At 48.5% G+C, this 27,032-nt stretch overlaps 1 protein-coding gene across 1 annotated transcript in view; it reads left to right on the top strand.

The window, feature by feature from the left end:
* The window catches only part of LOC139263072 (oxidation resistance protein 1-like), a 203,781-nt gene that overhangs the window by 33,764 nt on the left and 142,985 nt on the right, over positions 1-27,032 (top strand). Inside the window, exons 4-5 of the mRNA XM_070878644.1 lie at positions 9,251-9,403; positions 24,958-25,142. Coding sequence (XP_070734745.1) covers positions 9,251-9,403; positions 24,958-25,142 — 338 coding nt within the window. The remainder of the gene's footprint in view (positions 1-9,250; positions 9,404-24,957; positions 25,143-27,032) is intronic.

The raw sequence follows: 27,032 nt of genomic DNA, 5'->3' as shown, positions 1-27,032 counted from the left end.
CAGTCTTTCTTGATATGTCAGTCCCGCCATCCCGGGAATCAGACTGGTGAACCTTCGCTGCACTCCCTCAATAGCAAGAATGTCTTTCCTCAAGTTAGGAGACCAAAACTGTACACAATACTCCAGGTGTGGCCTCACCAAGGCCCTGTACAACTGTAGTAACACCTCCCTGTCCCTGTACTCAAATCCCCTTGCTATGAAGGCCAACATGCCATTTGCTTTCTTAACCGCCTGCTGTACCTGCATGCCAACCTTCAATGACTGATATACCATGACACCCAGGTCTCGTTGCACCTCCCCTTTTCCTAATCTAGATCAGCTTATACATGGGTTACAATGATAGTTGAATACATGACAAGCTGCGTCTGTCAACAGGAGTTGTGCACGAGTTTTCTGCCCTGTTACTGATCATCATCCCAGCGGTAATCGGTGTGGGTGTTTCTAGGAAGCCCGAGTCCCGATAACTATTTAAGCACATCTTCAATGCCTGGGAAGCCCATTTGGCCAGGTCCAGGAGCGGCGTGCTTTGGGCCCCTCCCACGCAGTGTCACAGTGATTCGGGCTGCGAGGAGCAACTGCACGTGCGTGCACACTCTAGTGTGCATGTGCAGAGGTCCCGGCACTGTTTTCAGCGCTGGGACCTGGCTCTGCCCGCCCCTTGTGCTGCACTACACCGAGGCTGAAGATGTCCTGAGGAGCTCGGAGAATTAGAAAGTAACTTTTCGGCGCCCTTTTTAATTCTAGAAAGGTGCGCCGTTTTTACAAGGGGCGGAAACTTGGGCCCATAGTACCGTAACCTACAGGGATATGGACCAAAAGCTGGAAAGTGGGATTTGGCTGGATAGCTCTTTGTTGGCCAGCTCAGACATGATGGGCCGAAGGGTGGGAGCTGCATTTTGCGAGGCAGGAGACCACCTCCAGGGACCTGAGTGAAAGGTCCCGGCAGAAAGCAAGAGGTGAATCGGGGCACGGGGCGTGGAAGCCGGGTCTGTCAACGATCATAGTCAGCGGAGGCTCTGCCTGTCCAACAAAAGTTCAAAATTCCAACTTACATGGGCCTGTTGTGGTCCCAATCTTGTCGGCCACAGGGTTTCACTAGCGAGAGTTTCACAACTTCACCCATCCATGTAGCAAAAATGGATCGAGGTTTAAGTTTGTTCCTAGGATTTTTATTTGCTTTACTTATTGTGGTTCTTGTGTGGTCGACATAAGTTAACTCAATTAATGAAATCCAAGTCACCAGTAGGATCAGGTCACCAACTGTCCCGGATTGGCCTGGGGTCTCCAGAAAGGGAAGATTAATCTCCTCGACAATACAGTGAGCAGCGTGAGATTTTCTGATAATCTGCCCACTGCGCTTCAAGAGGTGGGGGGTTAACTGAGTGTGCAGACTGTAATGACATGGAAATCGGACGTACTCGGCCTCTACTGCCATGGGGCTGAGGATGTTTTTATTTCTTTTCCTTTCTCCACACTCTGACGATTAATTGCGGTTTTTGACCCAGCCAAGCTAAGGGTTTCATTAAAATCAAATGAAGTTCTCTTATTGAAATTCTCACCGACCATCGATCTGACAATTCTGTAAGCACATGCAGCCTCCACTAGCAGCTAGGATTCTATGTACTAACCAAACTTCAGTCCCTGGGCAGAGTTGTTTCCGATCAGGAGTTTCTGCTCGGTTGCACCGTTTTTTTTTCAGTGCAAGTTGCCTGAAATCTGCCAAACCAACAAAAAGGATCAAGGATTTGAAGCACAAATTCCGTTCACCGCAAGTCAAGTTTCCATGATCTTTTGCGCTCGTAGAAGGCCCTGCCCACAAAACTTGCCACGCCCCCAGATCGGATTAATCACCATTGGGAGTTTTCACTAATTGCGCGCGATTGCGAATCTTCGAGGAAACTCCAAAATTAAACTTTTTTTAGGTGCCAGGACACTAAATTTTAACTGATTTTTTTATAATTCACTAAGAAACTGACTACTGCACACCAATGTAACTGGCAAGTTGTTCTGTATAATGTTTCAGTCATTTTCAGTTATTTAATATAATGTTGCTCACAGATGGTGGATTGACACTGATTAAAAATGCTTATTTTTGGGTGATTACATCCATTTTCAGCAGTTTTAATAAAGCCGCACCAGGTTACCACTCTTAAATATATCAAGGAATATTTCTATACGCAATTTTTTTTCATAAATTATATTCTAAAATACTTGGCCGACCGCGCTGGTTCAAGGCAGGTTTTTCATTCGGTGATATGCAAATGCGTTTGAGTGGAAACTTGAGGAAAAAAAACACTTCTCAAAACGAATGCAATTTGTGGATCGCTGATTGTGGCCAAAGCAGAAACTCTTGTGCAGGGACTATTGTTTGGCGCACTGCACTATGGAAACTGCATCGTCCACAGCCGTGAGATTGTGAGTGCAGCTATCGGACTCTTGGATGGCACTGTGGCCGAAGTGGTATTTGCTGTTGCTCATTTCCCCCTGCACAGCGGATTATAAAGTATATCTCTAGCTACTCCCTTCATTGATAATTACCAATGAGGAAGGAATAAAAAACAGAATAATCAAATTACCCCTGAACTGGCAAGTACCCGGAAATGACTGATTTCCGAATAATCCGGACCGAGTGGGGACCCTACAGCAGCAGCACTCTGTATATACCAGTAAGTTTTACCTCAACCCAACCGTATAAAGAACCAAATGGATAGTATTATCCACAACTACTTTATTTGCATTGGTTGTAATCTACCAAAATGTCCTGGATTCTGGGGTGGTCCCAGCAGATTGGAAAACCGCAAATGTAACACCCCTATTTTAAAAAAGGAGGCAGACAAAAAGCAGGAAACTATAGACCAGTTAGCCAAACATCTGTCGTTGGGAAATTGCTGAAGTCCATTATTAAGGAAGCAGTAGCGGGACATTTGGAAAAGCTTAAATCAATCAAGCAGAGTCAGCATGGTTTTATGGAAGGAAAATCATGTTTGACAAATTTGCTGGAGTTCTTTGAGGATGTAACGAGCAGGGTGGATAAGGGGGAATCAGTGGATGTCGTGTATTTGGATTTCCGGAAGGCATTCGATAAGGTGTTTCATAAAAGGTTACTGCACAAAATAAAAGCTCACGATAAAAGATAAAAGCTTTATAATATATTAGTCCGGTTGGCAAACAGTGACTAGTGGGATGCTGCAGGGATCGGTGCTGGGGCCTCAACTATTTACAATCTATATTAATGACTTGGATGAAGGGACCGAGTGTAATGTAGCCAAGTTTGCTGATGATACAAAGATGGGTGGGAAAGCAAATTGTGAGGAGGACACACAAAATTTGCAAAGGGATATAGACAGGCTAAGTTAGTGGTCAAAAATTTGGCAGATGAAGTAAAATGTGGGACAATGTGAGGTTATCCACTTTTGTAAAAATAATAGAAAAGCAAATTATAATTGAAATGGAGAAAAATTGCGAAGTGCTGCAGTACAGAGAGACCTGAGGGTCCTTGTGGATGAAACACAAAAAGTTAGAATGTAAAACAGCAAGTAATCAGGAAGGCAAATGGAATGTTGGCCTTTATTATAAGGGGGATAGAGTATAAAAGCAGAGAAGTCCTGCTACAACTGTACAGTTTTGGTCTCTGTATTTAAGGAAGGATCATCATCATAGGCAGTCTCTCGAATCGAGGATGACTTGCTTCCATGTCAAAGTTTACAGGTTTTTCAATGAAGGACCTAAAATTCCAGGTCCCGAACTAAATCTTGAAGGGTGGAAGATGCCTGTGCGTGGATTGTTTTTAACGTTGCACACCAGCCACCATACGGGCTTGACAGGGCTGGGTCTTGGTCCAGTGGCAAGGATTAACCAAGACGATTGGAGACCAGCTCTGCTGTTAAGGAAGGATATACTTGCATTGGAGGCTGTTCAGAGAAGGTACACAAGGTTGATTTCAGAGATGACTTATGAAGATAGGTTGAATAGGTTTGGCCGATACTTACTGGAGTTCAGAAGAATGAGAGGTGATCTTATCGAAACATGAGGGGCTTGACAAGGTGGATGCAGAGAGGATATTTCCATTCATATGAAAAATTAAAACTAGGGGACATAGTCTTAGATTAAGGGGCTGTCCATTTAAAACCGATGAGGAAAAATTTCTTCTCTCAGGGTTATAAATCTATGGAATTCTCTACCCCAGAGAGCTGTGGAGGCTGGGTCATTGAATATATTTAAGGCAGATGGACAGATTTTTGAGCGATAAGGGAGTAAAGGGTTATGGGGAACGGGCAGGGAAGTGGAGCTTAGTCCATGATCAGATCAGCCGTGATCTTATTGAATGGCGGAGCAGGCTCAAGGGGTCAAATGTTCTGCTCCTCCTTTTTCTTATGTTCTTATCACTTCTATGTCGTCAAGTATAACACACCATTGCTGGTGTTTCATTAGAAACAGCGATAAATTGGATTCAACAATCCAGGGTTAACTGAGTTCATATTAACAGCACAGAATAACATTCACTTTTGAGAATCACAGTGCATGCTTGACCCTTCTCAGTCTATACAGTGAAGTAGTAGATAGCACACGGTATCATTTTAACTAAATCTGATTGGCTTTGATGTTTAATTTTTAAACATTGCACTCCTAGAGAGGAGCCAACCTTGTGAGAAATTCCAGTGTACACACACCGTTTTCAACCATTTAATGTACATTGGAATTTCTTACTTTTTCCCTCTCACCCCGCCCTCCCCTCTCACCCCGCCCTCCCCTCTCACCCCGCCCTCCCCTCTCACCCCGCCCTCCCCTCTCACCCCGCCCTCCCCTCTCACCCCGCCCTCCCCTCTCACCCCGCCCTCCCCTCTCACCCCGCCCTCCCCTCTCACCCCGCCCTCCCCTCTCACCCCGCCCTCCCCTCTCACCCCGCCCTCCCCTCTCACCCCGCCCTCCCCTCTCACCCCGCCCTCCCCTCTCACCCCGCCCTCCCCTCTCACCCCGCCCTCCCCTCTCACCCCGCCCTCCCCTCTCACCCCGCCCTCCCCTCTCACCCCGCCCTCCCCTCTCACCCCCGCCCTCCCCTCTCACCCCCCGCCCTCCCCTCTCTCTCCCCCCGCCCTCCCCTCTCTCTCCCCCCGCCCTCCCCTCTCTCCCCCCGCCCTCCCCTCTCTCCCCCCGCCCTCCCCTCTCTCCCCCCCGCCCTCCCCTCTCTCCCCCCCGCCCTCCCCTCTCTCCCCCCCGCCCTCCCCTCTCTCCCCCCCGCCCTCCCCTCTCTCCCCCCCGCCCTCCCCTCTCTCCCCCCCGCCCTCCCCTCTCTCCCCCCCGCCCTCCCCTCTCTCCCCCCCGCCCTCCCCGCTCTCCCCCCCGCCCTCCCCTCTCTCCCCCCCGCCCTCCCCGCTCTCCTCCCCGCTCTCCCCCCCGCCCTCCCCGCTCTCCCCCCCGCCCTCCCCGCTCTCCCCCCCGCCCTCCCCTCTCACTCCCCTCTCTCCCCCGCCCTCCCCTCTCACCCCTGCCCTCCCCTCGTTCCCCGGCTCATCCCCGCAATCCCCTCTCTCCCCAGCCCTACCCGTGCTTCTCACTCTTCCCCCGCCATCCCCTCACCCCTGCCCGCCCCTTCCCCTGCCAGCCCCTCTCTCCCTGCACCTGCGCTCCACTCTCTCATCCGCCCTCCCCTCTCACCCGCCCACCCCTCTTCCCCTCTCCCACCAGCCCAGGGGACACAGTCTAAGGATAAGGGGTAGGCCATTTCGGACTGAGATGAGGAGAAACTTCTTCACTCAGAGTTGTTAACCTGTGGAATTACTTGCCGCAGAAAGTTGTTGATGCCAGTTCATTGGATATATTCAAGAGGGAGTTGGATATGGCCCTTACGCTAAAGGGATCAAGGGGTATGGAGAGAAAGCAGGAAAGGGGTACTGAGGTGAATGATCAGTCATGATCTTATTGAATGGTGGTGCAGGCTCGAAGGGCTGAATGGCCTACTCCTGCACCTATTTTCTATGTTTCTATTTTTCCCCTCTTCACCTTTCCCACCCGCCCTCCCGTCACCCCACCCTCTTCCCAACCCCTCCCCTCTTCCCAACTCCTCTCCTCCCGCCCCACCCACCCCTTGCCCACACACCCTCCCCTCGCCCTCCCCTTCCCTCTCCCCTCGACCACCCTTTCTCCCCGCCCCACTCCCTCCGCCCTCCCCCTCCCACCGGCCCTCACCTCTCGCCACTCCCAGCCACCCTCCCGGCCCCCCCCTCACCTCCCCTCTCCGCGCCCCCTCTCCCCTCTTTCCCCCCCTCCCTTCCCTCTCCCACCCTCAGAGAAGGTTCACTAGGTTGATTTCGGGGATGAGGGGGTTGATTTATGAGGAAAGTTTGAGTAGGTTGGATCTCTTCTCATAATTCAGATGAATGAGAGGTGATCTTATCGAAATATATAAGATTAGGAGGAGCTTGATAAGGTGGATGCAGAGAGGATGTTTCCACTGATGGGGGAGACTAGAAGTAGAGGGTGTGATCTTAGAATAAGGGGCCGCCCATTTAAAACAGAGATGAGGAGAAATTTCTTCTCTCAGAGGGTTGTAAATTTGTGGAATTCGTGCCGCAGAGAGCTGTGGAAGCTGGGACATTGAATAAATATAAGACAGAAATAGACAGTTTCTTAAATGATAAGGGGATAAGGGGTTATGGAGCGGGAAGGGAAGTGGAGCTGATTCCATGATCAGATCAGCCATTATCTTATGGACAGAGCAGGCCCGAGGGGCCGAATGGCCTACTCCTGCTCCTGCTCCTATTTCTTATGTCCTTTCCTCTGCCCGCTCCCTTGCTCTCCTCCGACCTCCCATGCACCCCCGTCCTACCCTCTCCCCTGCTCTCCCACCCCCAACCTTCCCCTCTCCCCCTCAACCGCCCGGCCCTCTCCCTCCAGTCTCACCCGCCCGCTCCCTCCAGTCTCACCCGCCCGCTCCCTCCAGTCTCACCCGCACGCTCCCTCCAGTCTCATCCGCCCTCTCCCTCCACGCTCATCAGCCCACTACCTCCCATCTCTCCCATCCTGCCCTCCCCTCTCCGTCTGCCCCCCCCCCGCGCCCACTCACGTCCCCCCTCTCGCGTCCGCACCATCCCTCGCCCGCCCTCCCATGCTCTCCCCGGCACCCTGCCTGCACCCCTCTCCTGCGCATGCACGCTCCACTCTCCTCCGCCCATGCTCAACCTCGCGCGCCCCTCCTCTCTCTTCCCCACCCCCCCCCCCGCGCGCCCCTCCCCTCCCCGCGCCCCCCGCGCGCCCCTCCTCTCACGCCCCCCCCGCGTGCCCCTCCTCTCCCCCCACCGTGCGCCCCTCCTCTCCCCCCACCGTGCGCCCCTCCTCTCCCCCCCCCCCCGCGCGCCCCTCCTCCTCCCCCCGCGCGCCCCTCCTCTCTCTCTTTCCCCTTCCCCCCCCGCGCGCCCCCTTTCTCCCCCAACCCCCGCACGCCTCCTCTTCCCTCCCCCTCCCCCCCCACGCGTGCATCCTCTCCTCCCCCGACCCCCCTACCCCGCACGCGCGCGCCTCCTCTCCTCTCCCCCCTCCCCCCCCGCACGCACCTCCTCTCCCCCTCCCCCCCCCGCGTGCGCCTCCTCTCCCCCCCGCCCCCCTGCGCGCGCCCCTCCTTTTACCCCCCCCCCGCCCCTCCTCTCTCTCTCTCTCTCTCTCTCTTTCTCCCCCCCCCCGCCTCGCCTCTCCTCTCTCTCTCTCTCTTTCTCCCCCCCCCGCCTCGCCTCTCCTCTCTCCCTTGTGCTCTCTCTCCCCCCCCCCCCTTCCGCCTGCCACCCTTCCCCCTCCTCTCCCGCCCTCCGCCTTCCCCCTTCTCTTCCCCCCCCCCTCCCTCCATCTCCCCACTCCCTCCATCTCCCCACTCCCCCTCCCCGCGTGCGCTCTCCCCACTCCCGTCAGCCCTGTCCTCTACCCGCCCACCCCTCCTCTACCCTCTCCCACCCTCCCTCGTTCACTCCTCTCCGCTCTCCCAGACGCACGCACCTCTCTCATCAGGCCGCTTCCCCCTCTCCACCTCCCCCTTCCCACCTCTCTTCACCCCCCCCCCCCTTCCCCCCTCTCTCCACCACCCCTTCCCCCCCGCCCTCCTTGCTCTCTTCACACCCGCCCTCTTCTACCCTCCCTCCGCTCTTCCCTCTCACCCTGCCCTCTCCTACTCGACCTCTCGCTCTCGCCCCCGCCCTCTCGCTCTCGCCGCTGCCCTCTCGCCCTCCCCCCACCCTCCCCTCTCACTCCCGCTCTCCCACCCTCGCTCCCCTCTGCCTCGTCCTGCCCCCGCCCTCTCCTCCCCGCCCTCTTGCCCCGCCCTCTCCCACCCACCAATCCCACCTCCTCTGGCGCCTCCCCCCCGCCCTTTCCTCTCGCTCTCCCCCGGCCCTCCCATCTCTCCCCGGCCCTCCCCTTCCCCCCCCCCCCCCCCCGACTGCCCTTCTTTCCCCCTCCCGCTCTCCCTTCTCCCTGCCCTCCCTCTCCCCTCCACCCGCCCCTCTCTCCTCTCTCTCTTCTATCCCCCGCTCTGTCCCCTCCCCTCTCCGCCCCCGCCATCCCTTCTCTGCCTCTCTCTGCCGCCCTCCCCTCTTCTCTCCACTCCCCCTCTCCCACTCCCCTCCCACCTCCCCTTCCCTCTCCCTCCCACCTCCCCTTCCCTCTCCCTCGTCCTCCCCTTCCCTCTCCCTCGTCCTCCCCTTCCCTCTCCCTCGTCCTCCCCTTCCCTCTCCCTCGTCCTCCCCTTCCCTCTCCCTCGTCCTCCCCTTCCCTCTCCCTCGTCCTCCCCTTCCCTCTCCCTCGTCCTCCCCTTCCCTCTCCCTCGTCCTCCCCTTCCCTCTCCCTCGTCCTCCCCTTCCCTCTCCCTCGTCCTCCCCTTCCCTCTCCCTCATCCTCCCCTCTCCCACCCGCCCTCTCCATTGCCCACTCTCCCCGCCGCCCTCCCCGTCCCCCTGCACGCCCCTCTCTCCTTCCCTCTCCCTCACTCTCCCCTCTCCCCTCTCCCCCCCTATCCAATGGGCATGATGCTAGTGGTAGTCAGATCAGAACCCAAATTGGAGGGAAATTTCAAAAAAAAATGTATTTGAAGAATCATATATTTATGATCAGATTCTCTGTTAGTTTAACTTTCCTTTCCGCTTCTGGCCTCTTGGTGTCACTTGAAGTCCAGTTCGATTCTTTGGTTAGTACTCGATTGGATTTGCATATTGTATATCTGCCTACTCCCAAGATTCGATGTGAATCAATGTACCTTGTGTGATTTCAGGATGTAGAAAGTGTTCACCATGAAGATTCCACCTCCTCCCCAGCACACAGCTGCATTCGGCCTGTCCGCGTGGTATCGTCCACCTCCGAGGAGGAGGAGGCCTTCACCGAGAAATTTCTCAAAATCACATGCAGATATATAACCGATGGCAAGGTAACCTATCTGTCTCTCTTTTAGTGCTTCCTTGGTAGCTCGTTAGACAAATGCACGCCTGCAATGTTGCCCATAATTTTGTTACTCAGAGTTGTTCTCCAGTGGGTTGTGGAAGGGAAAATATCAGTCTTGGTCCTGAAGATGGCGATTCAGTTAACCAGCACTGTGAAATGAGCATGAGTGCAATTTGGGTGAGGATTTAACTGTGATGTCTCTCACGGTTGAGCAGCCTTCCTGTCCTTGATGTTTAGGTTCATACCCGAAAAGCGGCCTTTTGAGTGGAATCACAAACCAGCACAGGAATGGGTTGAGAATTATTAGATGATACAATTTAAAAAAAAAAGATTTTTGTGCTATTCTGTATCAATTATTATTCAAAGATTTAGAAGAAGTTGAGGTACTTTCACTAAACATTGAGGTCTTCTTAATGTGGGAACAGAGAGATAATTCTACCAATATTGTAATATATTCTGTTACCCAGCACTGATCATCATTTTGAGTAATGGCATGATTCAGAATCTATGTACTATCTGACATGCCTTCCCCCAAAACCCAGTAGCACGCTATCTGGGCTCTTTCATGAAGGAATACTACTTGGACAAGGGTGAAGGAGTCAATGCTTTCAGGACAGGAGAGGAAAAGAAGGCAAGCTAAAAATGTGTTTGTGTTGCAAAATACAGCAGGAACATCCTTTTTATAAACTATGTGAAATTTTGTCCTTTGTACGCAATGGGGCTACTTGGGATCTCGTCGGATGTCTTTCTCTGGGTAACCCAAAATCAAATGTTTGGCTTGTGTAACAGGAGTCTGGATCAGGATGGTTGATCAACTGCCCTTACAACCCAAAATGCTGCTCAACTTTGGGACTTTAAGAACATCAAGTACAGAACAAGAAAAGTTTACTCTGCCTATCGAGCCCATTATCTCTGCACACCACCTCCAATTTGTCCTGTCATAGATCCTAGCCAACCCACTCCATCATCTGAGAGTCAACAAACCAGATTGACTTCTAAGGATATTAAGGTCTCTGAAAATCTCTTCCTGATCCCCAAGTGATGGAGCAAAGCTGCAGAATGTCATTGTAACTTGGTCTGAGCAGTCGCATTCAACATTCAATCAGGACACCAGCAACCATTGAGCCATCCTGTCCCACAGAGTATTTGATCATCTGCATACATCCATATCATCTGGACTCATGCTGTTGGAGATATTTATATTTACAATAGCCATGACTGGTTGATTTATGTGAATCATTTGCATACATGCCAAATGTCAGCATTTAACACCGATGGTCTGCTTATTGGGGTCAGGTCCATGTCAGCTGACAAAAGAATCAGGCCCCTATTTCCTCATTGCCACGACTGTGAGAATCTGTTGCTAATGAAAATGAGTCCACTCAACTGCATACTCTAGGCAGCAATTCTTGTGAAAATAGGTGTTCCAATCTATAATCATAAAAAATATAATCCTTCCACCACAGAGGGACGGGAAAGTGAAGTTGATGGCAGTGAAGGAGACAGGTTAGGGGGAGTTGGTGAATAACAAAGATATAAAGGTGGGGGAACTGATGAACAGTAAAGGGTAAAATGGAAGGAAAAGCAGTGGAGAGGGAGTAGCAGAACCTGGAAGCAGTGCTTGTGGTGGGGGCTGGTGGTTCAGACAGCAGACACTGGGAATAGCCTTTTGGGGTGGGACAGAGGAGAATGCCAGCTTGAATTGATGGGCAGGACAGAACGCTTGAACTGTTTTGGGAAAGGAGGACCAGTTGACATCATGAACTGGAGAGAAGGAAGAGTGCCAACTTGAACTAAGTCGATTGGAAAGAGAAAAGAGCGACAACTTGAAGTGGGTTGGAGAAGGGGTAGAGTGCGAGTGAAGGGGAGAGGGAGAGTGGTGTAGAAGAGTGTGGAGTGGATAGGTTCTGTGAAGTCGATTTTAACTGCCCCCGCCCCCCCCCCCCAATAGTGTGTAGGAGGGTTAAAATTCTCTGAATCCACTTTCTGGCCCATTTTATCTTACTGGCTTAATGTTGTGGCCTGATGACATCATTGGCGTCACAATGGCATTTTAACATCCGCATTCTGGAGGCCTGCGTAGGGCTAAACCATGGATGGAGTCAAAGAGTGGTCAGAAGAGGCCATGGTAAGTGAAAAATTTAACTTTCATGTGTCCTTTTACTTGGACCTACCCAGCCTCGGCCCTAGCCTCTCCCACTCCCAACCACTCAGCAACCCCCCGCCCCCAGCAGTCGGTTTATGCTGGGGCCCGTGTCTTTGGGTCCTTGCTCCCATCCATACCTCGCCCACAATTCCCACTCCCATCTGCTGCCCTGACCTTATTCCCACTGGCTTTTATTAAGATTAAAAACATATGAATTTTGAAGAATAAAAGTTCCTAGAATTAACCAGAACCCATCATTTTTATTGCAATAATTCTAAATCTTCTGGCAGAGCACACTCCAGGATCCCCTGAGAAACCCACCACCAGTTCTGTGCCATGTCCCTTAAGGTTTCACTGTACTTGATTTTGTTTTCTCCAAAACATGTGAAGTGACATTGCTGCAGTTTAATGTCACAACAGCTTAAGTAACAGGATGTACAGGATGGTTCTCTGGGCTATTCTTGTGCTGCCAGGTTTTTGAGGGATGTGTCGACTTTTTCCAAGCTGTTGAAGAATTTTTGATTTCTACTTGTCACGGATGCATTCGCCCAAACTTGATGTACATTTTGAGCTCTTTTTGTTTTGTTTTTAAATTTTTTAAGGCATTGTTCTGCATTTTGGTCTTCTGTAGATATGACTGGAACACATGTGCTGGGAGAGATGTCATGTACATACCCTGCACTGAGGCCTTTGCCAGTGCTGCTTTGAAAGTGTCTGCTGGAGGAGCACAAGAACAGGCCCAGGGTGACTCTACTTTGTGAGGGAGGAACCTGCCTCTGCTCACCATGACACCGCAATCAGTGATTCTTATTGAGGTTGGCAGTCTCATTACATCTTCACAGGTTTTAGATAGACCGCTGACCCAACTATGTACCCCCAGATTGGTATTAAATGTTCTACCCTTTGTGCACAGAAATACTGATGAAAATAATTTGAGCCACAGTCGGGTGATCAGATCAAGAAGTGTCTGGTTTTATATCCTCTGTCAATTTTCTCCTTTCTTGAAGGCGTGAACCAGTCGCTGGGGGAAGGGTTCCACGCACTCACTGGTATCTCAGCCAAAAGCTCATGAGTCATGAGTGAGCCTTGATTTTCTGCTGACAGATTATTTGACAGGAGTGGAGAATCAGAATCTTGTACTCATCCAGTGTTCAGACTTCCAACAGATGTCACTGAATCGCATCAGGAGTAGGAACCCTGACTGATTTTCCCTAAAGCAGAGCAGCTGAAGCTAACAGTGTCCCTACCAGCACCCTGGCTGAGATTGGCTAACTTGGTGCAAACTGAGGCTCAAACCATGGTCATTCATGGTTTTTATGGCTCCACGACTCACTGAATGAACTCATTAAAGGTCAGACCAAGGCAAAGAACAAGCATATCATAAACAGTCAGGGAACAAATACAGTTATAGAACAGAAGTATAAAAGGACTGTTAAAAATAAAAACAACTGTGTGCAGCAATGTGCATAGCACCCAAAATAAAACGGAAAAACTCGAGGTAATAATCTGTTATAGGAACCAGATGTAGCAGGAATGATGAAACATGGCTACATAAAGAACAAGACTGACAACTAAATATGGCAGGTACAACATAATCCAAAGGTATAGGGAAGGAAGAATGGGTGGATCCCTCAAATCGAGAATGACTTGCTTCCACACCAAAAAGGGATGTGTTCAATGAGAAGGACCTAATATTCCAGGTCCCGAACTGCATGTTGAAGGGTGGAAGATGCCTGTGCATGGATTTTTTTAACGTGGAATGGCCGTTGCACACCTGTCACCACACGGGCTTGACAGAGCTAGGTCTTGTTCCAGTGGCAAGGATTAAGCAAGACGACTGGAGACCAGCTCTGCTGCACGGACCTGGTGCGCACACATATCGCAGTGTGGGTTGGCCCATGCTGCCCCTGGGCCCACGCCTTTCCTGGGCCCCGAACTCACGCCTCTGCTGGGCCCCGATCACATCGATTTGCAGTCTCTCGCCACTTCTTCGTCCCGACCTCACCACTCCTGCTGCACCTGCCCACGCTCTAATCACCGACCTGGGTTATGGTCACATCCAAACCAGTCGCCCTTTTTACTGCCGTTGCCCTCCTGCACTGGCTCACGCTGTACACTGAAGTGATATGCTCCATGCTGTCCAGCGGCCACTCGCCTTTTATGGCCCCGATCTGCCGCTGATTAGAAATAACATAACGGCACAGAAAAAAGAGACATAGCGAACAGAAAAATAGAAACAAAATTCAAAAGCAAAATACTGCGGATGCTGTAAATCTGAAATAAAAACAGAAAATACTGGAAATTTTCAGCAGATCAGGCAGTGTCTGTGGAGAGAGAGACAGGGTTAAGGTTTCAAGTCGATGACCTTTTGCATGAACTGGAAAAAGTTAGAGATGTAACAGGTTTTAAGCAATTATAGGATTCTGTCATTCCCATTTACACCTCCTTTAGACTCATCTTTTGTTTCTTTACTTGTCTTATTACCATCTCCTTTCACCTTGCATCAGTCATCCCTTTTGTTTCTTAAAAGTTAAAGGAGAAAGTGAATTTGTTAGGCAGAGGAAACAAGGTGGAAAATAGACAACAAGGGAGTTTGGCAGCACTAAATGGTATTTACTTCAATGCAAGGAGTATAGCGAATAAAGCAGATGAGCTGAGAGCACAGATAGACACTTGGGAGTATGGCATTATAGCTATTACTGAGACACGGCTGAAAGAAAGGCAGATATAGCAGCTCAACATTCCTGGTTACAGGGTTTTCAGACGCGATAGCGAGGGGGGTAAAAAAAGGAGGACGGGGTTGCAGTATTAATTAAAGCTGTGAGAAGGCATGATATGTTAGAGGGCTCATCAAACGAGGCCATATGAGTTGAATTGAAGGACAAAAAAGGGGTGATCACTATTGGGAGTGTATTATAGATCCCCAAACAGCCAGAGAGAGATAGAAGAACAAATATGTGGGGAAATTGCTGCGGTGCAAAAACTATAGAGCTGCAATAATGGGGGATTTCAACTACCCTAATATTAACTGGGAAAAAAGCAATGTGAATGGTACAGAGGGTGCGGAATTCCTAAAATACATTCAGGAGAACTTCTTTAGCCCAACAAGGGAAGGGGCAGTTCTGGACTATGTTTTGGGGAATGAAGAGGGGCACGTGGAAGAGGTATCAGTGGGAGAGCATTTTGGTGCTTGTGATGATAATTCAGTAAGATTTAGGGTAGTTGTGGAAAAGGACAAAGGTGGACCAGGAAAAGAGAATGGAGTATAAAAGCAAGGAAGTCTTGCTACGGTTGTACAAGGTATTGGTGAGGTCGCACCTGGAATACTGTGTGCAATTTTGGTTTCTACATGGAGCTTCGACACGGCAAGCGAGCCCCAGGTGAGCAGAGGAAACATTTCAAGGACACCCTCAAAGCTTCCTTGATAAAGTGCAACACCCCACCAATTCCTGGAAATCCCTGGCCCACGACCATCCAAAGTGGAGGAAGAGCACCTCGAGTCCCATCGCCGAGACGAGCAGAAACTAAACGTAGAGAGCGGAAGGAGCGTGCGTCAACCCAGGCTCCCCGACGACCCTTTCCTTCAACCACTGTCTGCACCACCTGTGACAGAGATTGTAGGTCCCGCATCGGACTTCTCAAGTCACCTGAGAACTCACTTTTAGAGTGGAAGCAAATTATCCTCGACTTGCGGGACTGATTATGATGGTGATTGGTGAGGATTAATTTCACTCCCTGAATGTCCAACTAGTTGTCGACCACAACCAGATAATAATGGCAGCGAATGCCAAATGTCCGGGCAGCTTCGATGAGGCTCACATCCTGCGTGAGAGTGCGGTCTCTGACATGTTTTAACAGTCAGCCACAAGGACAATTCTGGATGCTTGATGACAACCGATATGGCCTAGCCACCTGGCTAATGACTCCCCTGCGTGACACCCATACTGAGGTCGAGAAGCGATAAGAGAGCCACAGAACCACATGCAATGTGGTCCAGAAAACAATTGGTGTGCTTAAGCAGCGCTTTCAATGCCTGGAGCACTCAGGAGGGGAGGTACAATACAACACTGAGCAAGTAGCTCAATTCGTGATCGTGTGCTCCATGCTGCACAACCTGGCTAACAGGAGGGGGCAAGAATTGCCAGAAGGGACTGATGGTCCACCTCAGGAGAGAGAGGAAGAGGATGATGAGGGGCTGGACGCTGACCTTGGGCCAGACAATCAGGCTGACTATGCAACCATGCCCACGCCCCCTCCAGACCGCAGGAAAGGGCCCGTGGTGGCTACATAGCTGCAAGATTCTTATGTCAGGAGCTCATAAATGAGCACTTTGCCTGAAAGAACGTTGCTGTGAGTGACAACGCTGACACACTGCTGTGCGTGTGCAGCTCAGACATCAATGATGGGCATCATCTTGGTGCCAGTTAAAGTTTGATTGAAGTTAAGTTTAATTATACCCTTTCATGTTAAGGTATCACCAGTGTGTAATGGTCCAGCTAACTGAGACAATGCACAACAAGGTTATGTTGAATAAAAAACATTTAATACGACTATTGATCTGAAATCATGAGTATCACAGGCAAAAACACCCCACTCCCACCCCACTTTTTCGACCATTGACATCAATCAAATGGTCAACATGTCCAGCAACTCAGGACACAAATGCAAAGCAGGAGGGTGGCCCCCTCCCCCCCCCCCCCCCCATAAATTACAACAAATTCCATACACTGAGATGGAGATATAACAAAGCCATCACCTGCGGACATGCGCCTCACTTTCCTTCCCGCCCACGCTCCCTGGCCGAGGAGTTCCTCAGGCGGTGCCTCATTGGGGGGGGGTGGGGGATGAAGACAGAGCTGGTGGTTGTTGCACGGTACAGGAGCGGGGGGTGCTGAGGTGGGAACATTCTCGGATCCAGAAGCAGGATCTTGGTCTTCCCTTTCATCTGTCGTTGGCACTGGTGTTGCGGAACCTAGGGGTGGAGTGCTGCACTCCGGGACCACTGGGAGGCCTGTGCCAGGAGTGTTCCTGGCTATTGCCTCCAGGTCCTCCACCATCTGCAGAACGTACTCAGTCATGGTGCCGGAGATGCTGGCCAGCTGTTGGGATATGCCCCCCAATGCATTGAGGATCTGGTCACCGATGTCTACAGTCCTCCTGAACAACTTTAACATCTCTCTGCTCTTATCTGGCGCTTGTGGACCAGACCTGCCACGTCTACGAAACCTCCGCGGGGTTGGCGCCATCCTGGGGACAAATGGGGTGCCCTGTGGGAAGATGCTTGGGCCCGGTATCTCCAGAGTGGTGGCGGGAATGGCCGGAGGAGCACTAAATGGCCTTGGGGTGGAATGCCTTCTGGAGCCGGGCGATGCAGATTCCTCAAAGTTCGTGCTCTCATCCGTAGAGAACAGACCCAGTGGATTGACGGGCGAGAATCGTACCTCCTCAGCAGCAGATGTAGGATCGTCCGGTGAGTCCGGCCCCGTGCCCCCACCTTCTGGCCTCTGTGGTCTTGCCTTGGGATGCGCTGCTGGCTGAGCTGCAAAACACAAATGAGGTTATTAGAGGAGAAGGGGGTGCTAGGGTCACAAGGTGAGTCCAGCGCTACACACAGCATATGCACGACAAAAGCACCACCGCAATCAAAATCATCACAGACATCACATTTCATGACCATCAACACATTGTGCTTTGCAATGATTTTCATTCGACCAGCATTATTTATAGGACAATTTTAGAAACCATCTATCATATATTATTGTTCGGATATGAGTGGGTGTGGCATCAATTGACTTTAGATCATGCAATGGTGTATACTTTACTCACGTGGCATCACTTCAGGGTCTGCTTGTGTGGCCGTCCGGGGGTGCTTCCCCACGAGTGTGAGCACCTACTCCTCCACCTCAGTGATGTCGCTGGTGACTGGTGGCCCCCCACCTGTTCGCCTCTGCGCGGACCTAATCATCGATAGCTTCTTCTGTAAAAGGTAACAGGACGAACTGGCATGAGATCATTGCATGATACGATTGCTAGGTACTGTCACAGAGACTGATACAACACATAACCGACAGATGCAATCATGATTATGATGATAATGATCATTCTTTACCTAAAGACGTGCACCGTGACCACAGGCTTTGAGTACAACATTCCCGGTAAAAGTGAAACACCTCGCATCTGATGACAGTCACTCATGACTGTTACAAATCAAATTATATAAATATATAAGTTACATGTAAATAAATGTAATACTTACCCTTGCAGATCCCACAAGGTCATTCCATTGCTTGCGGCAATGGTTGCGATCATGAACCTTGTTGGTCGCTGACGAGACCACCTCTGCTATCTCGGCCCATATCTTCTGGTGGGCCTTTGGAGTGGGCTTCCCACGCCCTCCCTGTGTCAAATCACCCCAGTGTGACTCGACCTCCTGCAGGAAGGAGGCATTTGCCTCGTCCGAGAACCTCCTCGCTCTTTTGCGCCCTCCAATGTGCTCCTCTCCCAGCTCACTGCTCTCACCAGCGTCAGTCTCCAAAGCGTGCTGTGTTGTCGTCTCCTCTTCCTCCATTATAGGCACTAAATTCGGGAAAATATCTGGCTGGTAACAGCTAATTTTTTTTCCCAATTTGCTATAAAGCTCGAAACTCTCCCTCCTTCCTCCCAAAGCAGCCACACCACACCCACACATGCCTTCACTCCCTCTCAGCTCCCTCTCTCTCTCTCCTCTTATGCGCATGTCATGATGACCCTTCACCTTCTGAATCGCGGGAATCGAGTGTTGCCAGGCTAAGTGAGTGGGCAAAAATTTGGCAGATGGGGTATAATGTTGGAAAGTGTGAGGTCATGCACTTTGGCAGAAAAAAAATCAAAGAGCAAGTTATTATTTAAATGGAGAAAGATTGCAAAGTGCCACAGTACAGCGGGACCTGGGAGTACTTGTGCATGAAACACAAAAGGATAGTATGCAGGTACAGCAAGTGATCTGGAAGGCCAATGGTATCTTGGCCTTTATTGTAAAGTGATTGAGTATAATAGCAGGGAAATCTTCCTACAGCTAATAAAGGTATTGATGAGGCCACACCTGGAATACTGCATGCAGTTTTGGTTTCCATATTTACGAAAGGATATACTTGCTTTGGAGGCAGTTCAGAGGAGGTTCACTAGGTTGATTCCGGGGATGAGAGGGTTGACTTATGAGGAAAGGTTGAGTAGATTGGGCCTCTACTCATTGGAATTCAGAAGAATGAGAGGTGATCTTATCGAAATGTATAAGATTATGAGGGGGCTTGACAAGGTGGATGCAGAGAGGATGTTTCCACTGATGGGAGAGACTAGAACTAGAGGGCATGATCTTAGAATAAGTGGCCGCCCATTTAAAACAGAAATGAGGAGAAATTTCTTCTTTCACAGGGTTGTAAATCTGTGGAATTCACTGCCTCAGAGAGCTGTGGAGGCTGGGTCATTGAGACAGAGATAGACAGTTTCTTAAAGGATAAGGGGTTATGAGGAGCGGGCGAGGAAATGGAGCTGAGTCCATGACCAGATCAGCCACGATCTTATTGAATGGCAGAGCAAGTTCAAGGGGCCATATGGCCTACTCCTGTTCCTATTTCTTATGTTCTTATTATGTTCTTTGCTAAGTACGGCGACATTTTACTGCAGAAGCTCGGAGAGATTTAATGCTAGCGCCCATTTCATATCACTCGCGGTAACACCCAATTTTAAAAGGGGTTTTGAGAATGGGCGAGAAGCTGGCGATCTGAAAACCCATTTTTACTGCTCACACTGGAAATAACGCCTATTTTTGGGCGATCTGCACAAAAGTATAAAATCTAGCCCTTTATCTTTAATTCACGCTTGCAGAAATGCCATTTAAGGGAGGTGCTTGAGGGCACTGTATCTGTCCTCTAGCATGAGCTAAAACTTCCAGTAAAGTTGGTGGAACTGAACAAAACAATATTATTTTTCTTGAGTTTAAAAGGTGATCTAAGCGTGGTCTTTAAAATGTTAAATTGATTTGACAGGGTAGAAAGAGAGAAACTATTTCCTCTGGAGGGGGCATAATCTTAAAATTAGAGCTAGGTCATTTCGGACTGAAATGATGAAGTCCTTTTTCACACGAAGGATAATGGAAATCTGGAACATATGGGTCTGCTGGGTCAATTGTAATTTTAAAGACTAAGATAGATAGATTGGGTTCGGGTTCGGGTGTTAAGGGAGATGGAGCAAAGATGGGGGAATGAAATTGAGGGATAAATCAGCATTGATCTAATTGAATGGTGGGGCAGGCTGGAAGGAGTGAATGGCCTACCCCTGTTTCTATGTTTAAAAAAAATCCCTACTTATCCCGAGTAAAAAAAAATAAAAATCAGACATGCCTTTTTGAACTTTACAGAAAGGTCACACTTGGCGGCAATCCCAGAGATTAATTAGAAGGCAGAATGCACTGCCTGCACCAGCTTTATATTGAGATTTATCTTGTTTTACTGCCTCCATGTTATTTCTTGTATGGAGAAAGAATATTTACCCATAGCCTGTGACCTTTCTGTTGCCATTATACATTATTAAAGTCCTCCCTTGGCAGGGAGCTGTCAGGAGTAGTTTTGACAGGCTAAATCTTGCTAACATAGAATTCCTGAGTGTTGATTCAACACAAATTCTGTGTGTTTGCTTCATGCTGTGTGAACATTTGTGTTCCATTTGACAGTGAGCAACATTACAGTAAAGGTTGCCACCGTGGCAGTTTTTTTCCCTTTTAATCCACGATAAAATCTTCACTGACTCCCAATGAGAATGAAAGGCTCCCAACTTACTATGTTTTTCCTAGCCTTTCCCCGACATGCTAGCTGAAATCAAGCGTGTACTTTTGAGGAAATAAAATTCAGAGCATAAATTTTTTAAATGTGTGGCATTTCAGCTTTGTCATCACAGTACAGCATTGTAGGTGACCTTGTGAGGTAAGTTGTGATAAGTACAGAATTATTTCTGAAATAAGGAGTATTATTGTATTCTGGAAAGTACATGTGTGACCTGATTGCTGCTGGAATTTGTACTGCTCATTTCTGAGCAAGCTGAGGGTGATGAGATTGTGTTCACGGACATTAGAAATTTGCCCTGTGACCAACTGTGCAACTGGCGGTTATGCACTTTCACAGAAGGCTTTTCATAGAATCATAGAAATTTACAGAACGGAAGAAGGCCAATTCAGCCTATCGTCTCCTCTGATTAAAGACGTAGGACTTGTATGACTTTACTGAAAGAGTGACCATAAAATGAGGATCTGGTTTGGAAGCCACATTTTAGGGGCTCGTCAAGGTGACAGAGTTTCCCTGTTGGGAACAGAATGTATTTCTTTGCGAAGGCAGTGGAGCAGATAGCTCAAGTGTTCACTGCCACTGGTCTTTACCCCAGGAATTGGATCCAGTGCCGGAAAAAGTTTAATAACCTCGTACGAATGGTCACGGTCAATGAATGTATCTTCAAACGCCATATCCCACCAACTGCACCACAAGCCTCACACACTGGTCAATGCACCGCACACATTGCACTCACCTACCAACATTCTCTATCAAACACGACACATACATAACAGCCATAGCTTCACCTCACCCTTTCACACTTACCACTACTTCAGCCTCACAACCACATCTCACACACTGCCAGCTATTCAACTATGATGGGCACATCACCCAAACACAGTGCACCGTACTCACTGACATACTTCCCTTTGTCTTGCTGGCCAAGGTGGTGCATAATCGCAGGCAGCAGCAGCAGACGAGGACAGGCAATCCTGCATATCCTGATTCACCTGGAGAAAACAGTACTGGACATACTTGGAGGGCCTGTAACTGAGGTCATGGCGAACGGCAAGACTGAAACCACTGAAGATAACTGTATGCTTATACCTAATCCTCCTTCTCACATCTGAATTCCCCCTCATCCCACAATCTCTTCTCACTTACAAGCTGCTGATGGTGTAAGCATGCACATCTTGCTTTCCCCCCCTTCCCTCACCACAACCCGACCCTTGTGCCTTTCTCCTTTCAAATACCCAAGAACTCCAACCTGGCCAGGCAGTGCAGGAAGAGCAAGAGGAGCACGATGGAGACGAAGAGACGCCATCACTCCATCTGACACTCAGAAACTGGCACTGCGAATACTTTAGAGGGTTGTGCAGAGGTGGGAACTGCCCCTCCTTGAACATCCCCACCAACACCTGAGAGTCCCTGGCCAAAAACCGCCCTATGTGGAGGCAGAGCATCTGGGAGGGCGCTAAGCACCTCGAGTCTCATCGCCAAGAGCATGCAGAAAACAAGCGCAGACAGTGGAAGGAGCGTGCGGCAAACCAGACTCCCCACCCACCCTTTCCCTCAACGACTGTCTGTCGCAACTGTGACAGAGACTGTAATTGGACTGTTCAGTCACCGAAGAGCTCACTTTTAGAGTGGAAGCGGGTCTTCCTCGATTTCAAGGGACTGCCTACAATGAGGCAGTACACTCGCCTCTGAGTCAGAAGGTTGTGGGTTCAAGTTCCACTCCAGAGACCTGAGCACATAAATCTAGGCTGACACTCCAGGGCAATGCTGCACTGTTGGAGGTGCATAAAATGTCCCGTGGCACTATTTGGAAGAAGAGCAGGGGAATTATCCCTTGTGGCCTGGCCAATATTTATCCCTCAATCAACATCACTAAAAAAACAGATTATCTGGTCATTATCACATTGCTGTTTGTGGGAGCTTGCTGTTCACAAATTGGCTGCGTTTCCTACTTTATAATAGTGACTACACCTCAAAAGTATTTCATTGACTGTAAAGTGTTTTGGGACGTCCTGAGGTCGTGAAAAACACTAAGTGCAAGACTTTCTTTTCTTTCTAACAACATTTCATTTATAATTGCTTATTCAGTTGTGGATCCCCACCATCTGCATTCTGCCATCCTTGCAAAACAAATGTCCACAAATACCTGTGTTTCGTATGCAAGGTGGTGCAAGCTGGAGTATGTTGTGAGGGTTAGGTGATGTTGATAAATTATTTAGCTTTACTTGATGTTGATGAAATCACCCAGTCCATCTGAGGTCATGCCTTGTAACACATCACACTCTTCTGGGTGCCGAAATTCCACGGAGCTTCCCCTGTCCTGACCTGTGGAAGATCAGTGAAGCCCCCCACCTCCCCCCCCCCCCTCCACCTCCAAGAGAAAGTGTATATGGCTGAAAAACGGCATGTACGCTGTTATTCTGGGGGTTCTACTGAAGTTTCGGCAAGACACTGGGTAAATCTCGGCAGGATTTCCAGGCATGGCTTTGCTAATCCAGAAAGAACTTACAGTCTCACCATGATAACATCCAAATGCTTCTTAAGTGATTCCAAGATTTTCAGCTCCACAATCATATCCAGAGTGTTGATCGCTTTGTGAAAAAGAACATTTTGATATCAGTCTTAAATGTGTATTTTACAAATTTCAGTGTGTGCCAATTGACTCAGTGTCACTGTTGATGTCATGTTTCAAATCTATCTTTTCTACCTGATTTACCTTCATCGGGCCTTCTGAAGTTTTCAGTCTTTCCTGATAATTGTGTCCACTGACACTAGGGAATGGTGTATTTTATCTCTAGGTTTGAATGTCTCCCTTGAGTCTGAGGGACTGAAATTGGACACAGCACTCAAGGTGCAGCCTATTCAAAGCACTGTGCAGTTCAAGCATGGCAACCTTCAGCTTTTCTTGTCTTAATTAATATCGTTTGAAGTACTATATTGCTTAAAATTGCACATTGTATCACTTCTGCGATTTTTTCCCATTATTGCCACTTGGATGCTTCAGTGTGTCATGAACCCTCATTTGGTGATGGGAAGAAAGGAAATGTGAAAAATACCTCTACGTTTGACTCAAAAATTGATTGTTCCTTTATACACTAAAACCGATTGAGCTCTCTGAATACATTAACAACACGGTGGGTGTTTTATAATCAAATATTTATTACTGAATTTTCATATCTAATAGCTGCATGATTTCCATTATTAGACTATGGACCTGATTTTCACATGTTTTAATAAACTTATGAAACCCCTCCTGATTGAGGTTTCCCCTCACCACATTGCACTATTTCCCAACTAAGCAGTTATAGGAAGGCTGCTCCCAAATTACTCTTGGCGATTTGGTGTTTTAATGTTACTTCCATTTATAATGGTGATTTACCACACTGAAATGTCTCAGTGCACCTCATTTAAAAAAAAATTTGTTCATGGGATGTGAGCATCGCTGGCAAGAGCAGCATTTATTGCCCATCCCTAATTGCCCTTGAGAAGGTGATGGTGAGCCGCCTTCTTGAACCGCTGCTGTCCGTGTGGTGAAGGTACTTCCACAGTGCTGTTAGGGAGGGAGTTCCAGGATTTTGACCTAGCAATAATGAAGGAACGGCCGATATATTTGCAAGTCAGGATGGTGTATAACTTGGAGAGGAACTTGCAGGTGATGGTGTTCCATGCGCCTGCTATCCTTGTCCTTCTAGGTGGTAGAGGTCACGGGTTTGGGAGGTGATGTCGAAGAAGCCTTGCTGCAGTGCATCTTGTAGATGATACACACTGCAGCCACGGTGCATCTGTGGTGGAAGGAGTGAATGTTGAAGGTGGTGGATGGGGTGCCAATCAAGTGAGCTGCTTTGTCCTGGATGGTGTCGAGCTTCTTGAGTGTTGTTGGAGCTGCACTCATCCAGGCAAGTGGAAAGTATTCTATTACACTTGTGTCTTGCAGATGTTGGAAAGGCTTTTGAGAGTCAGGGGATGAGACATTCGCTGCAGAATACCCAGCCTCTGACCTGCTCTTGTAGCCACAGTATGTAGGTGGCTGGTCCAGTTAAATTTCTGGTCAGTGGTGACCCCCAGGATATTGATAATGGGGGATTCATACAATAACAAATTACTTTTGACTGTAGTGACCGCGATGTAAGGAAATCCAACATCCATTCTCCAACAACATCTCAGAAACAAGAATGAGATGAATGCCCAGTCATTTTTTTGTAGTATTGGTTGAGAGAGCAATGTTGGCATGATACACGGAGGTCTCCCTGCTCTTGTGTAAATAGCACTGTGGGATCTTTGTCAGATGGAACTTTGGTTTAACATCTCATCCAATGAATGGAGTGCCAGCCAACATTATGCGCTCGGATTCCGGTGTGGGGTTCCAGCTCTCAACTTCTTGACCCAGAGATGAGAGTGCTACAAACTGAGGCAACGTGTCATTGGAGTGAGGTGTATATGAGGGCATCTGCAGTGCCTCATTATTAACAAATGCTGAGTAACAATGTAGGAAAGAGTTTCTTAGAACAATCTCTTATTTGCAGTAACACAAAAAGACAGTACAAATTTAAACACGTGCCTGTTTCTTTTTCATTACAGGGAGCAGTCAGTGGCGTACTCCTCGTGACCCCTAACAACATCATGTTTGACCCTCACAAGCATGACCCTTTAATTAAAGAACGTGGCTGCGAAGAATATGGCATCATGTGTCCCATGGAGGAGGTCCTTTCAGCAGCCATGTACAGGGACATTTTGGACAGGAAAGTCAAAGAATCTTTGCCTCCGTAAGATCCAACGCTTACTATCTGCTAACAGTTATTAATGCAACAATATGCAGCTCCATTTGTAGCGAGCCAAGATATATTGGCATTCATGGGGAAGGTGACCAATTAAAATCCCCTATTCTTTGCCAATATCACTTCTTATCCCACTGCACAAAAAATGGAGTGGCTGTTTCAGAGTTTCTGATTATTATCGACAATGACTTAAATACCTGAAGCTTCTTTTGGAAGCCTCATTTTCGCACAAACTGTAAGATAAGTGATTGATTTTTATAAGACAGTACCTTGATATCCAGAGATGGGAATCAGATTGGGCCTGTATTACACATTTAGAATGAGCAATGAGAATCATAGAAATTTATAGCATGGAAGGAGGCCATTTGTGTCCACGGCGGCCGACCAAGAGCTATCCAACCTACTTTCCAGCGCTTGGTCCATAGCCCTGTAGGTTACGGCACTTCAGGTGCACATCCAAGTACTTTTTAAATGTGGTGAGGCTTTCTGCTTCTACCACCCTTTCAGGCAGTGAATTTCAGACTACCACCACTCTCTGGATGAAGGAATTTCCCCATGTATCTCCTCTAAACCTCCCACCAATTACTTTAAACCTATGCCCCCTGGTTGTTGACCACTCTGCCAAGGGAAACAAGTCCTTCCTATTCACTCTATCCAGGCCCCTCATAATTTTATATACCTCAATCAGGTCTCCCCTCAGCCTCCTCTGTTCCAAAGAAAACAAACCAGCATCTCCAATCGTTCCTCATCGCCAAAATTCTTCAGTCCAGACAACATTCTTGTAAATCTCCTCTGCACCCTTTCCAGTGCAATCACATCTTTCCTGTAATGTGGTGACCAGAACTGCAAACAGTACTCCAGCTGCGACCTTACAGTTCAAGCATAATGTCCTTGCTCTTGTATTCCATGCCTCGACTAATAAAGGCAAGTATTTCAAATGCCTTCTTAACCACCTTATCTACCTGGCCTGCTACCTTCAGGGATCTGTGGACCTGCTCTCCAAGGTCCCTTTGTTCCTCTACACTTCTCAGTGTCCTACCATTTAGTGTGCATTCCCTTGCCTTCTTATCCCTCCCCAAATGCGTTACCTAACACATCTCTGGATTAAATTCCATTTGCCACTGTTCTGCCCACCTGACCAGTTGATTGATATCTTCCTGCAGTCTGCAGCTTTCTTCTTCATTATCAACCACACAGTCTATTTTAGTGTCGTCTGCAGACTTCCTAATCATACCCCCTATATTCAAGTCCAAGTCATTGATATATACCACAAAAAGCAAGGTACCCAGATCTAAGTTACTATGATAATGATGAAGATAGTTGTATATTGCAGTTGAAGTCACTAAAGCTGATTTATTATTCCTTTAATTCTTTATCATATTTATGTTTTTTTATTGACTCATTCACTCTCTACAATGGAAATCTTAGAATCAGCTGGCATTTTGGAGTCTATCCCAGCATGCATTCGGTATATCACGATAGTGACTTATATGTTTATCTTTTTAAAAACAAAGCAAATTTGTAAACAAGTGTGCTAATACCATTTGTTAAAAAAATGTTAGTTAGGTAAGCTCTTCTTAAATTGTACAATGACATGTGTTGGATCTCAATAATTAAAACAACACTTGTTAATGCCCCAGAACATTATTTGCAGGAAAATAAATTGTGTTTACAGAACTTTGATATACTTGTCCAACAGTTTAGTTAGCTAGGAATGAAATGTTTTACCCAGACACTGATTTCTGCTCAAGCATAAGAACATAAGAAATAAGAGCAGGAGTAGACCATTTGGCCCCTTGAGCCTGCTCCGCCATTCAATAAGATCTAATCATGGACTCAACTCCACTTCTCTGCCCGCTCCCCATAACCCTTGACTCC

The sequence above is a fragment of the Pristiophorus japonicus genome, chromosome 1 (genome assembly GCF_044704955.1).
Source record: "Pristiophorus japonicus isolate sPriJap1 chromosome 1, sPriJap1.hap1, whole genome shotgun sequence".
NCBI lineage: Eukaryota > Metazoa > Chordata > Chondrichthyes > Pristiophoridae > Pristiophorus > Pristiophorus japonicus.
This window is presented reverse-complemented; position numbering and strand designations above follow the sequence as displayed.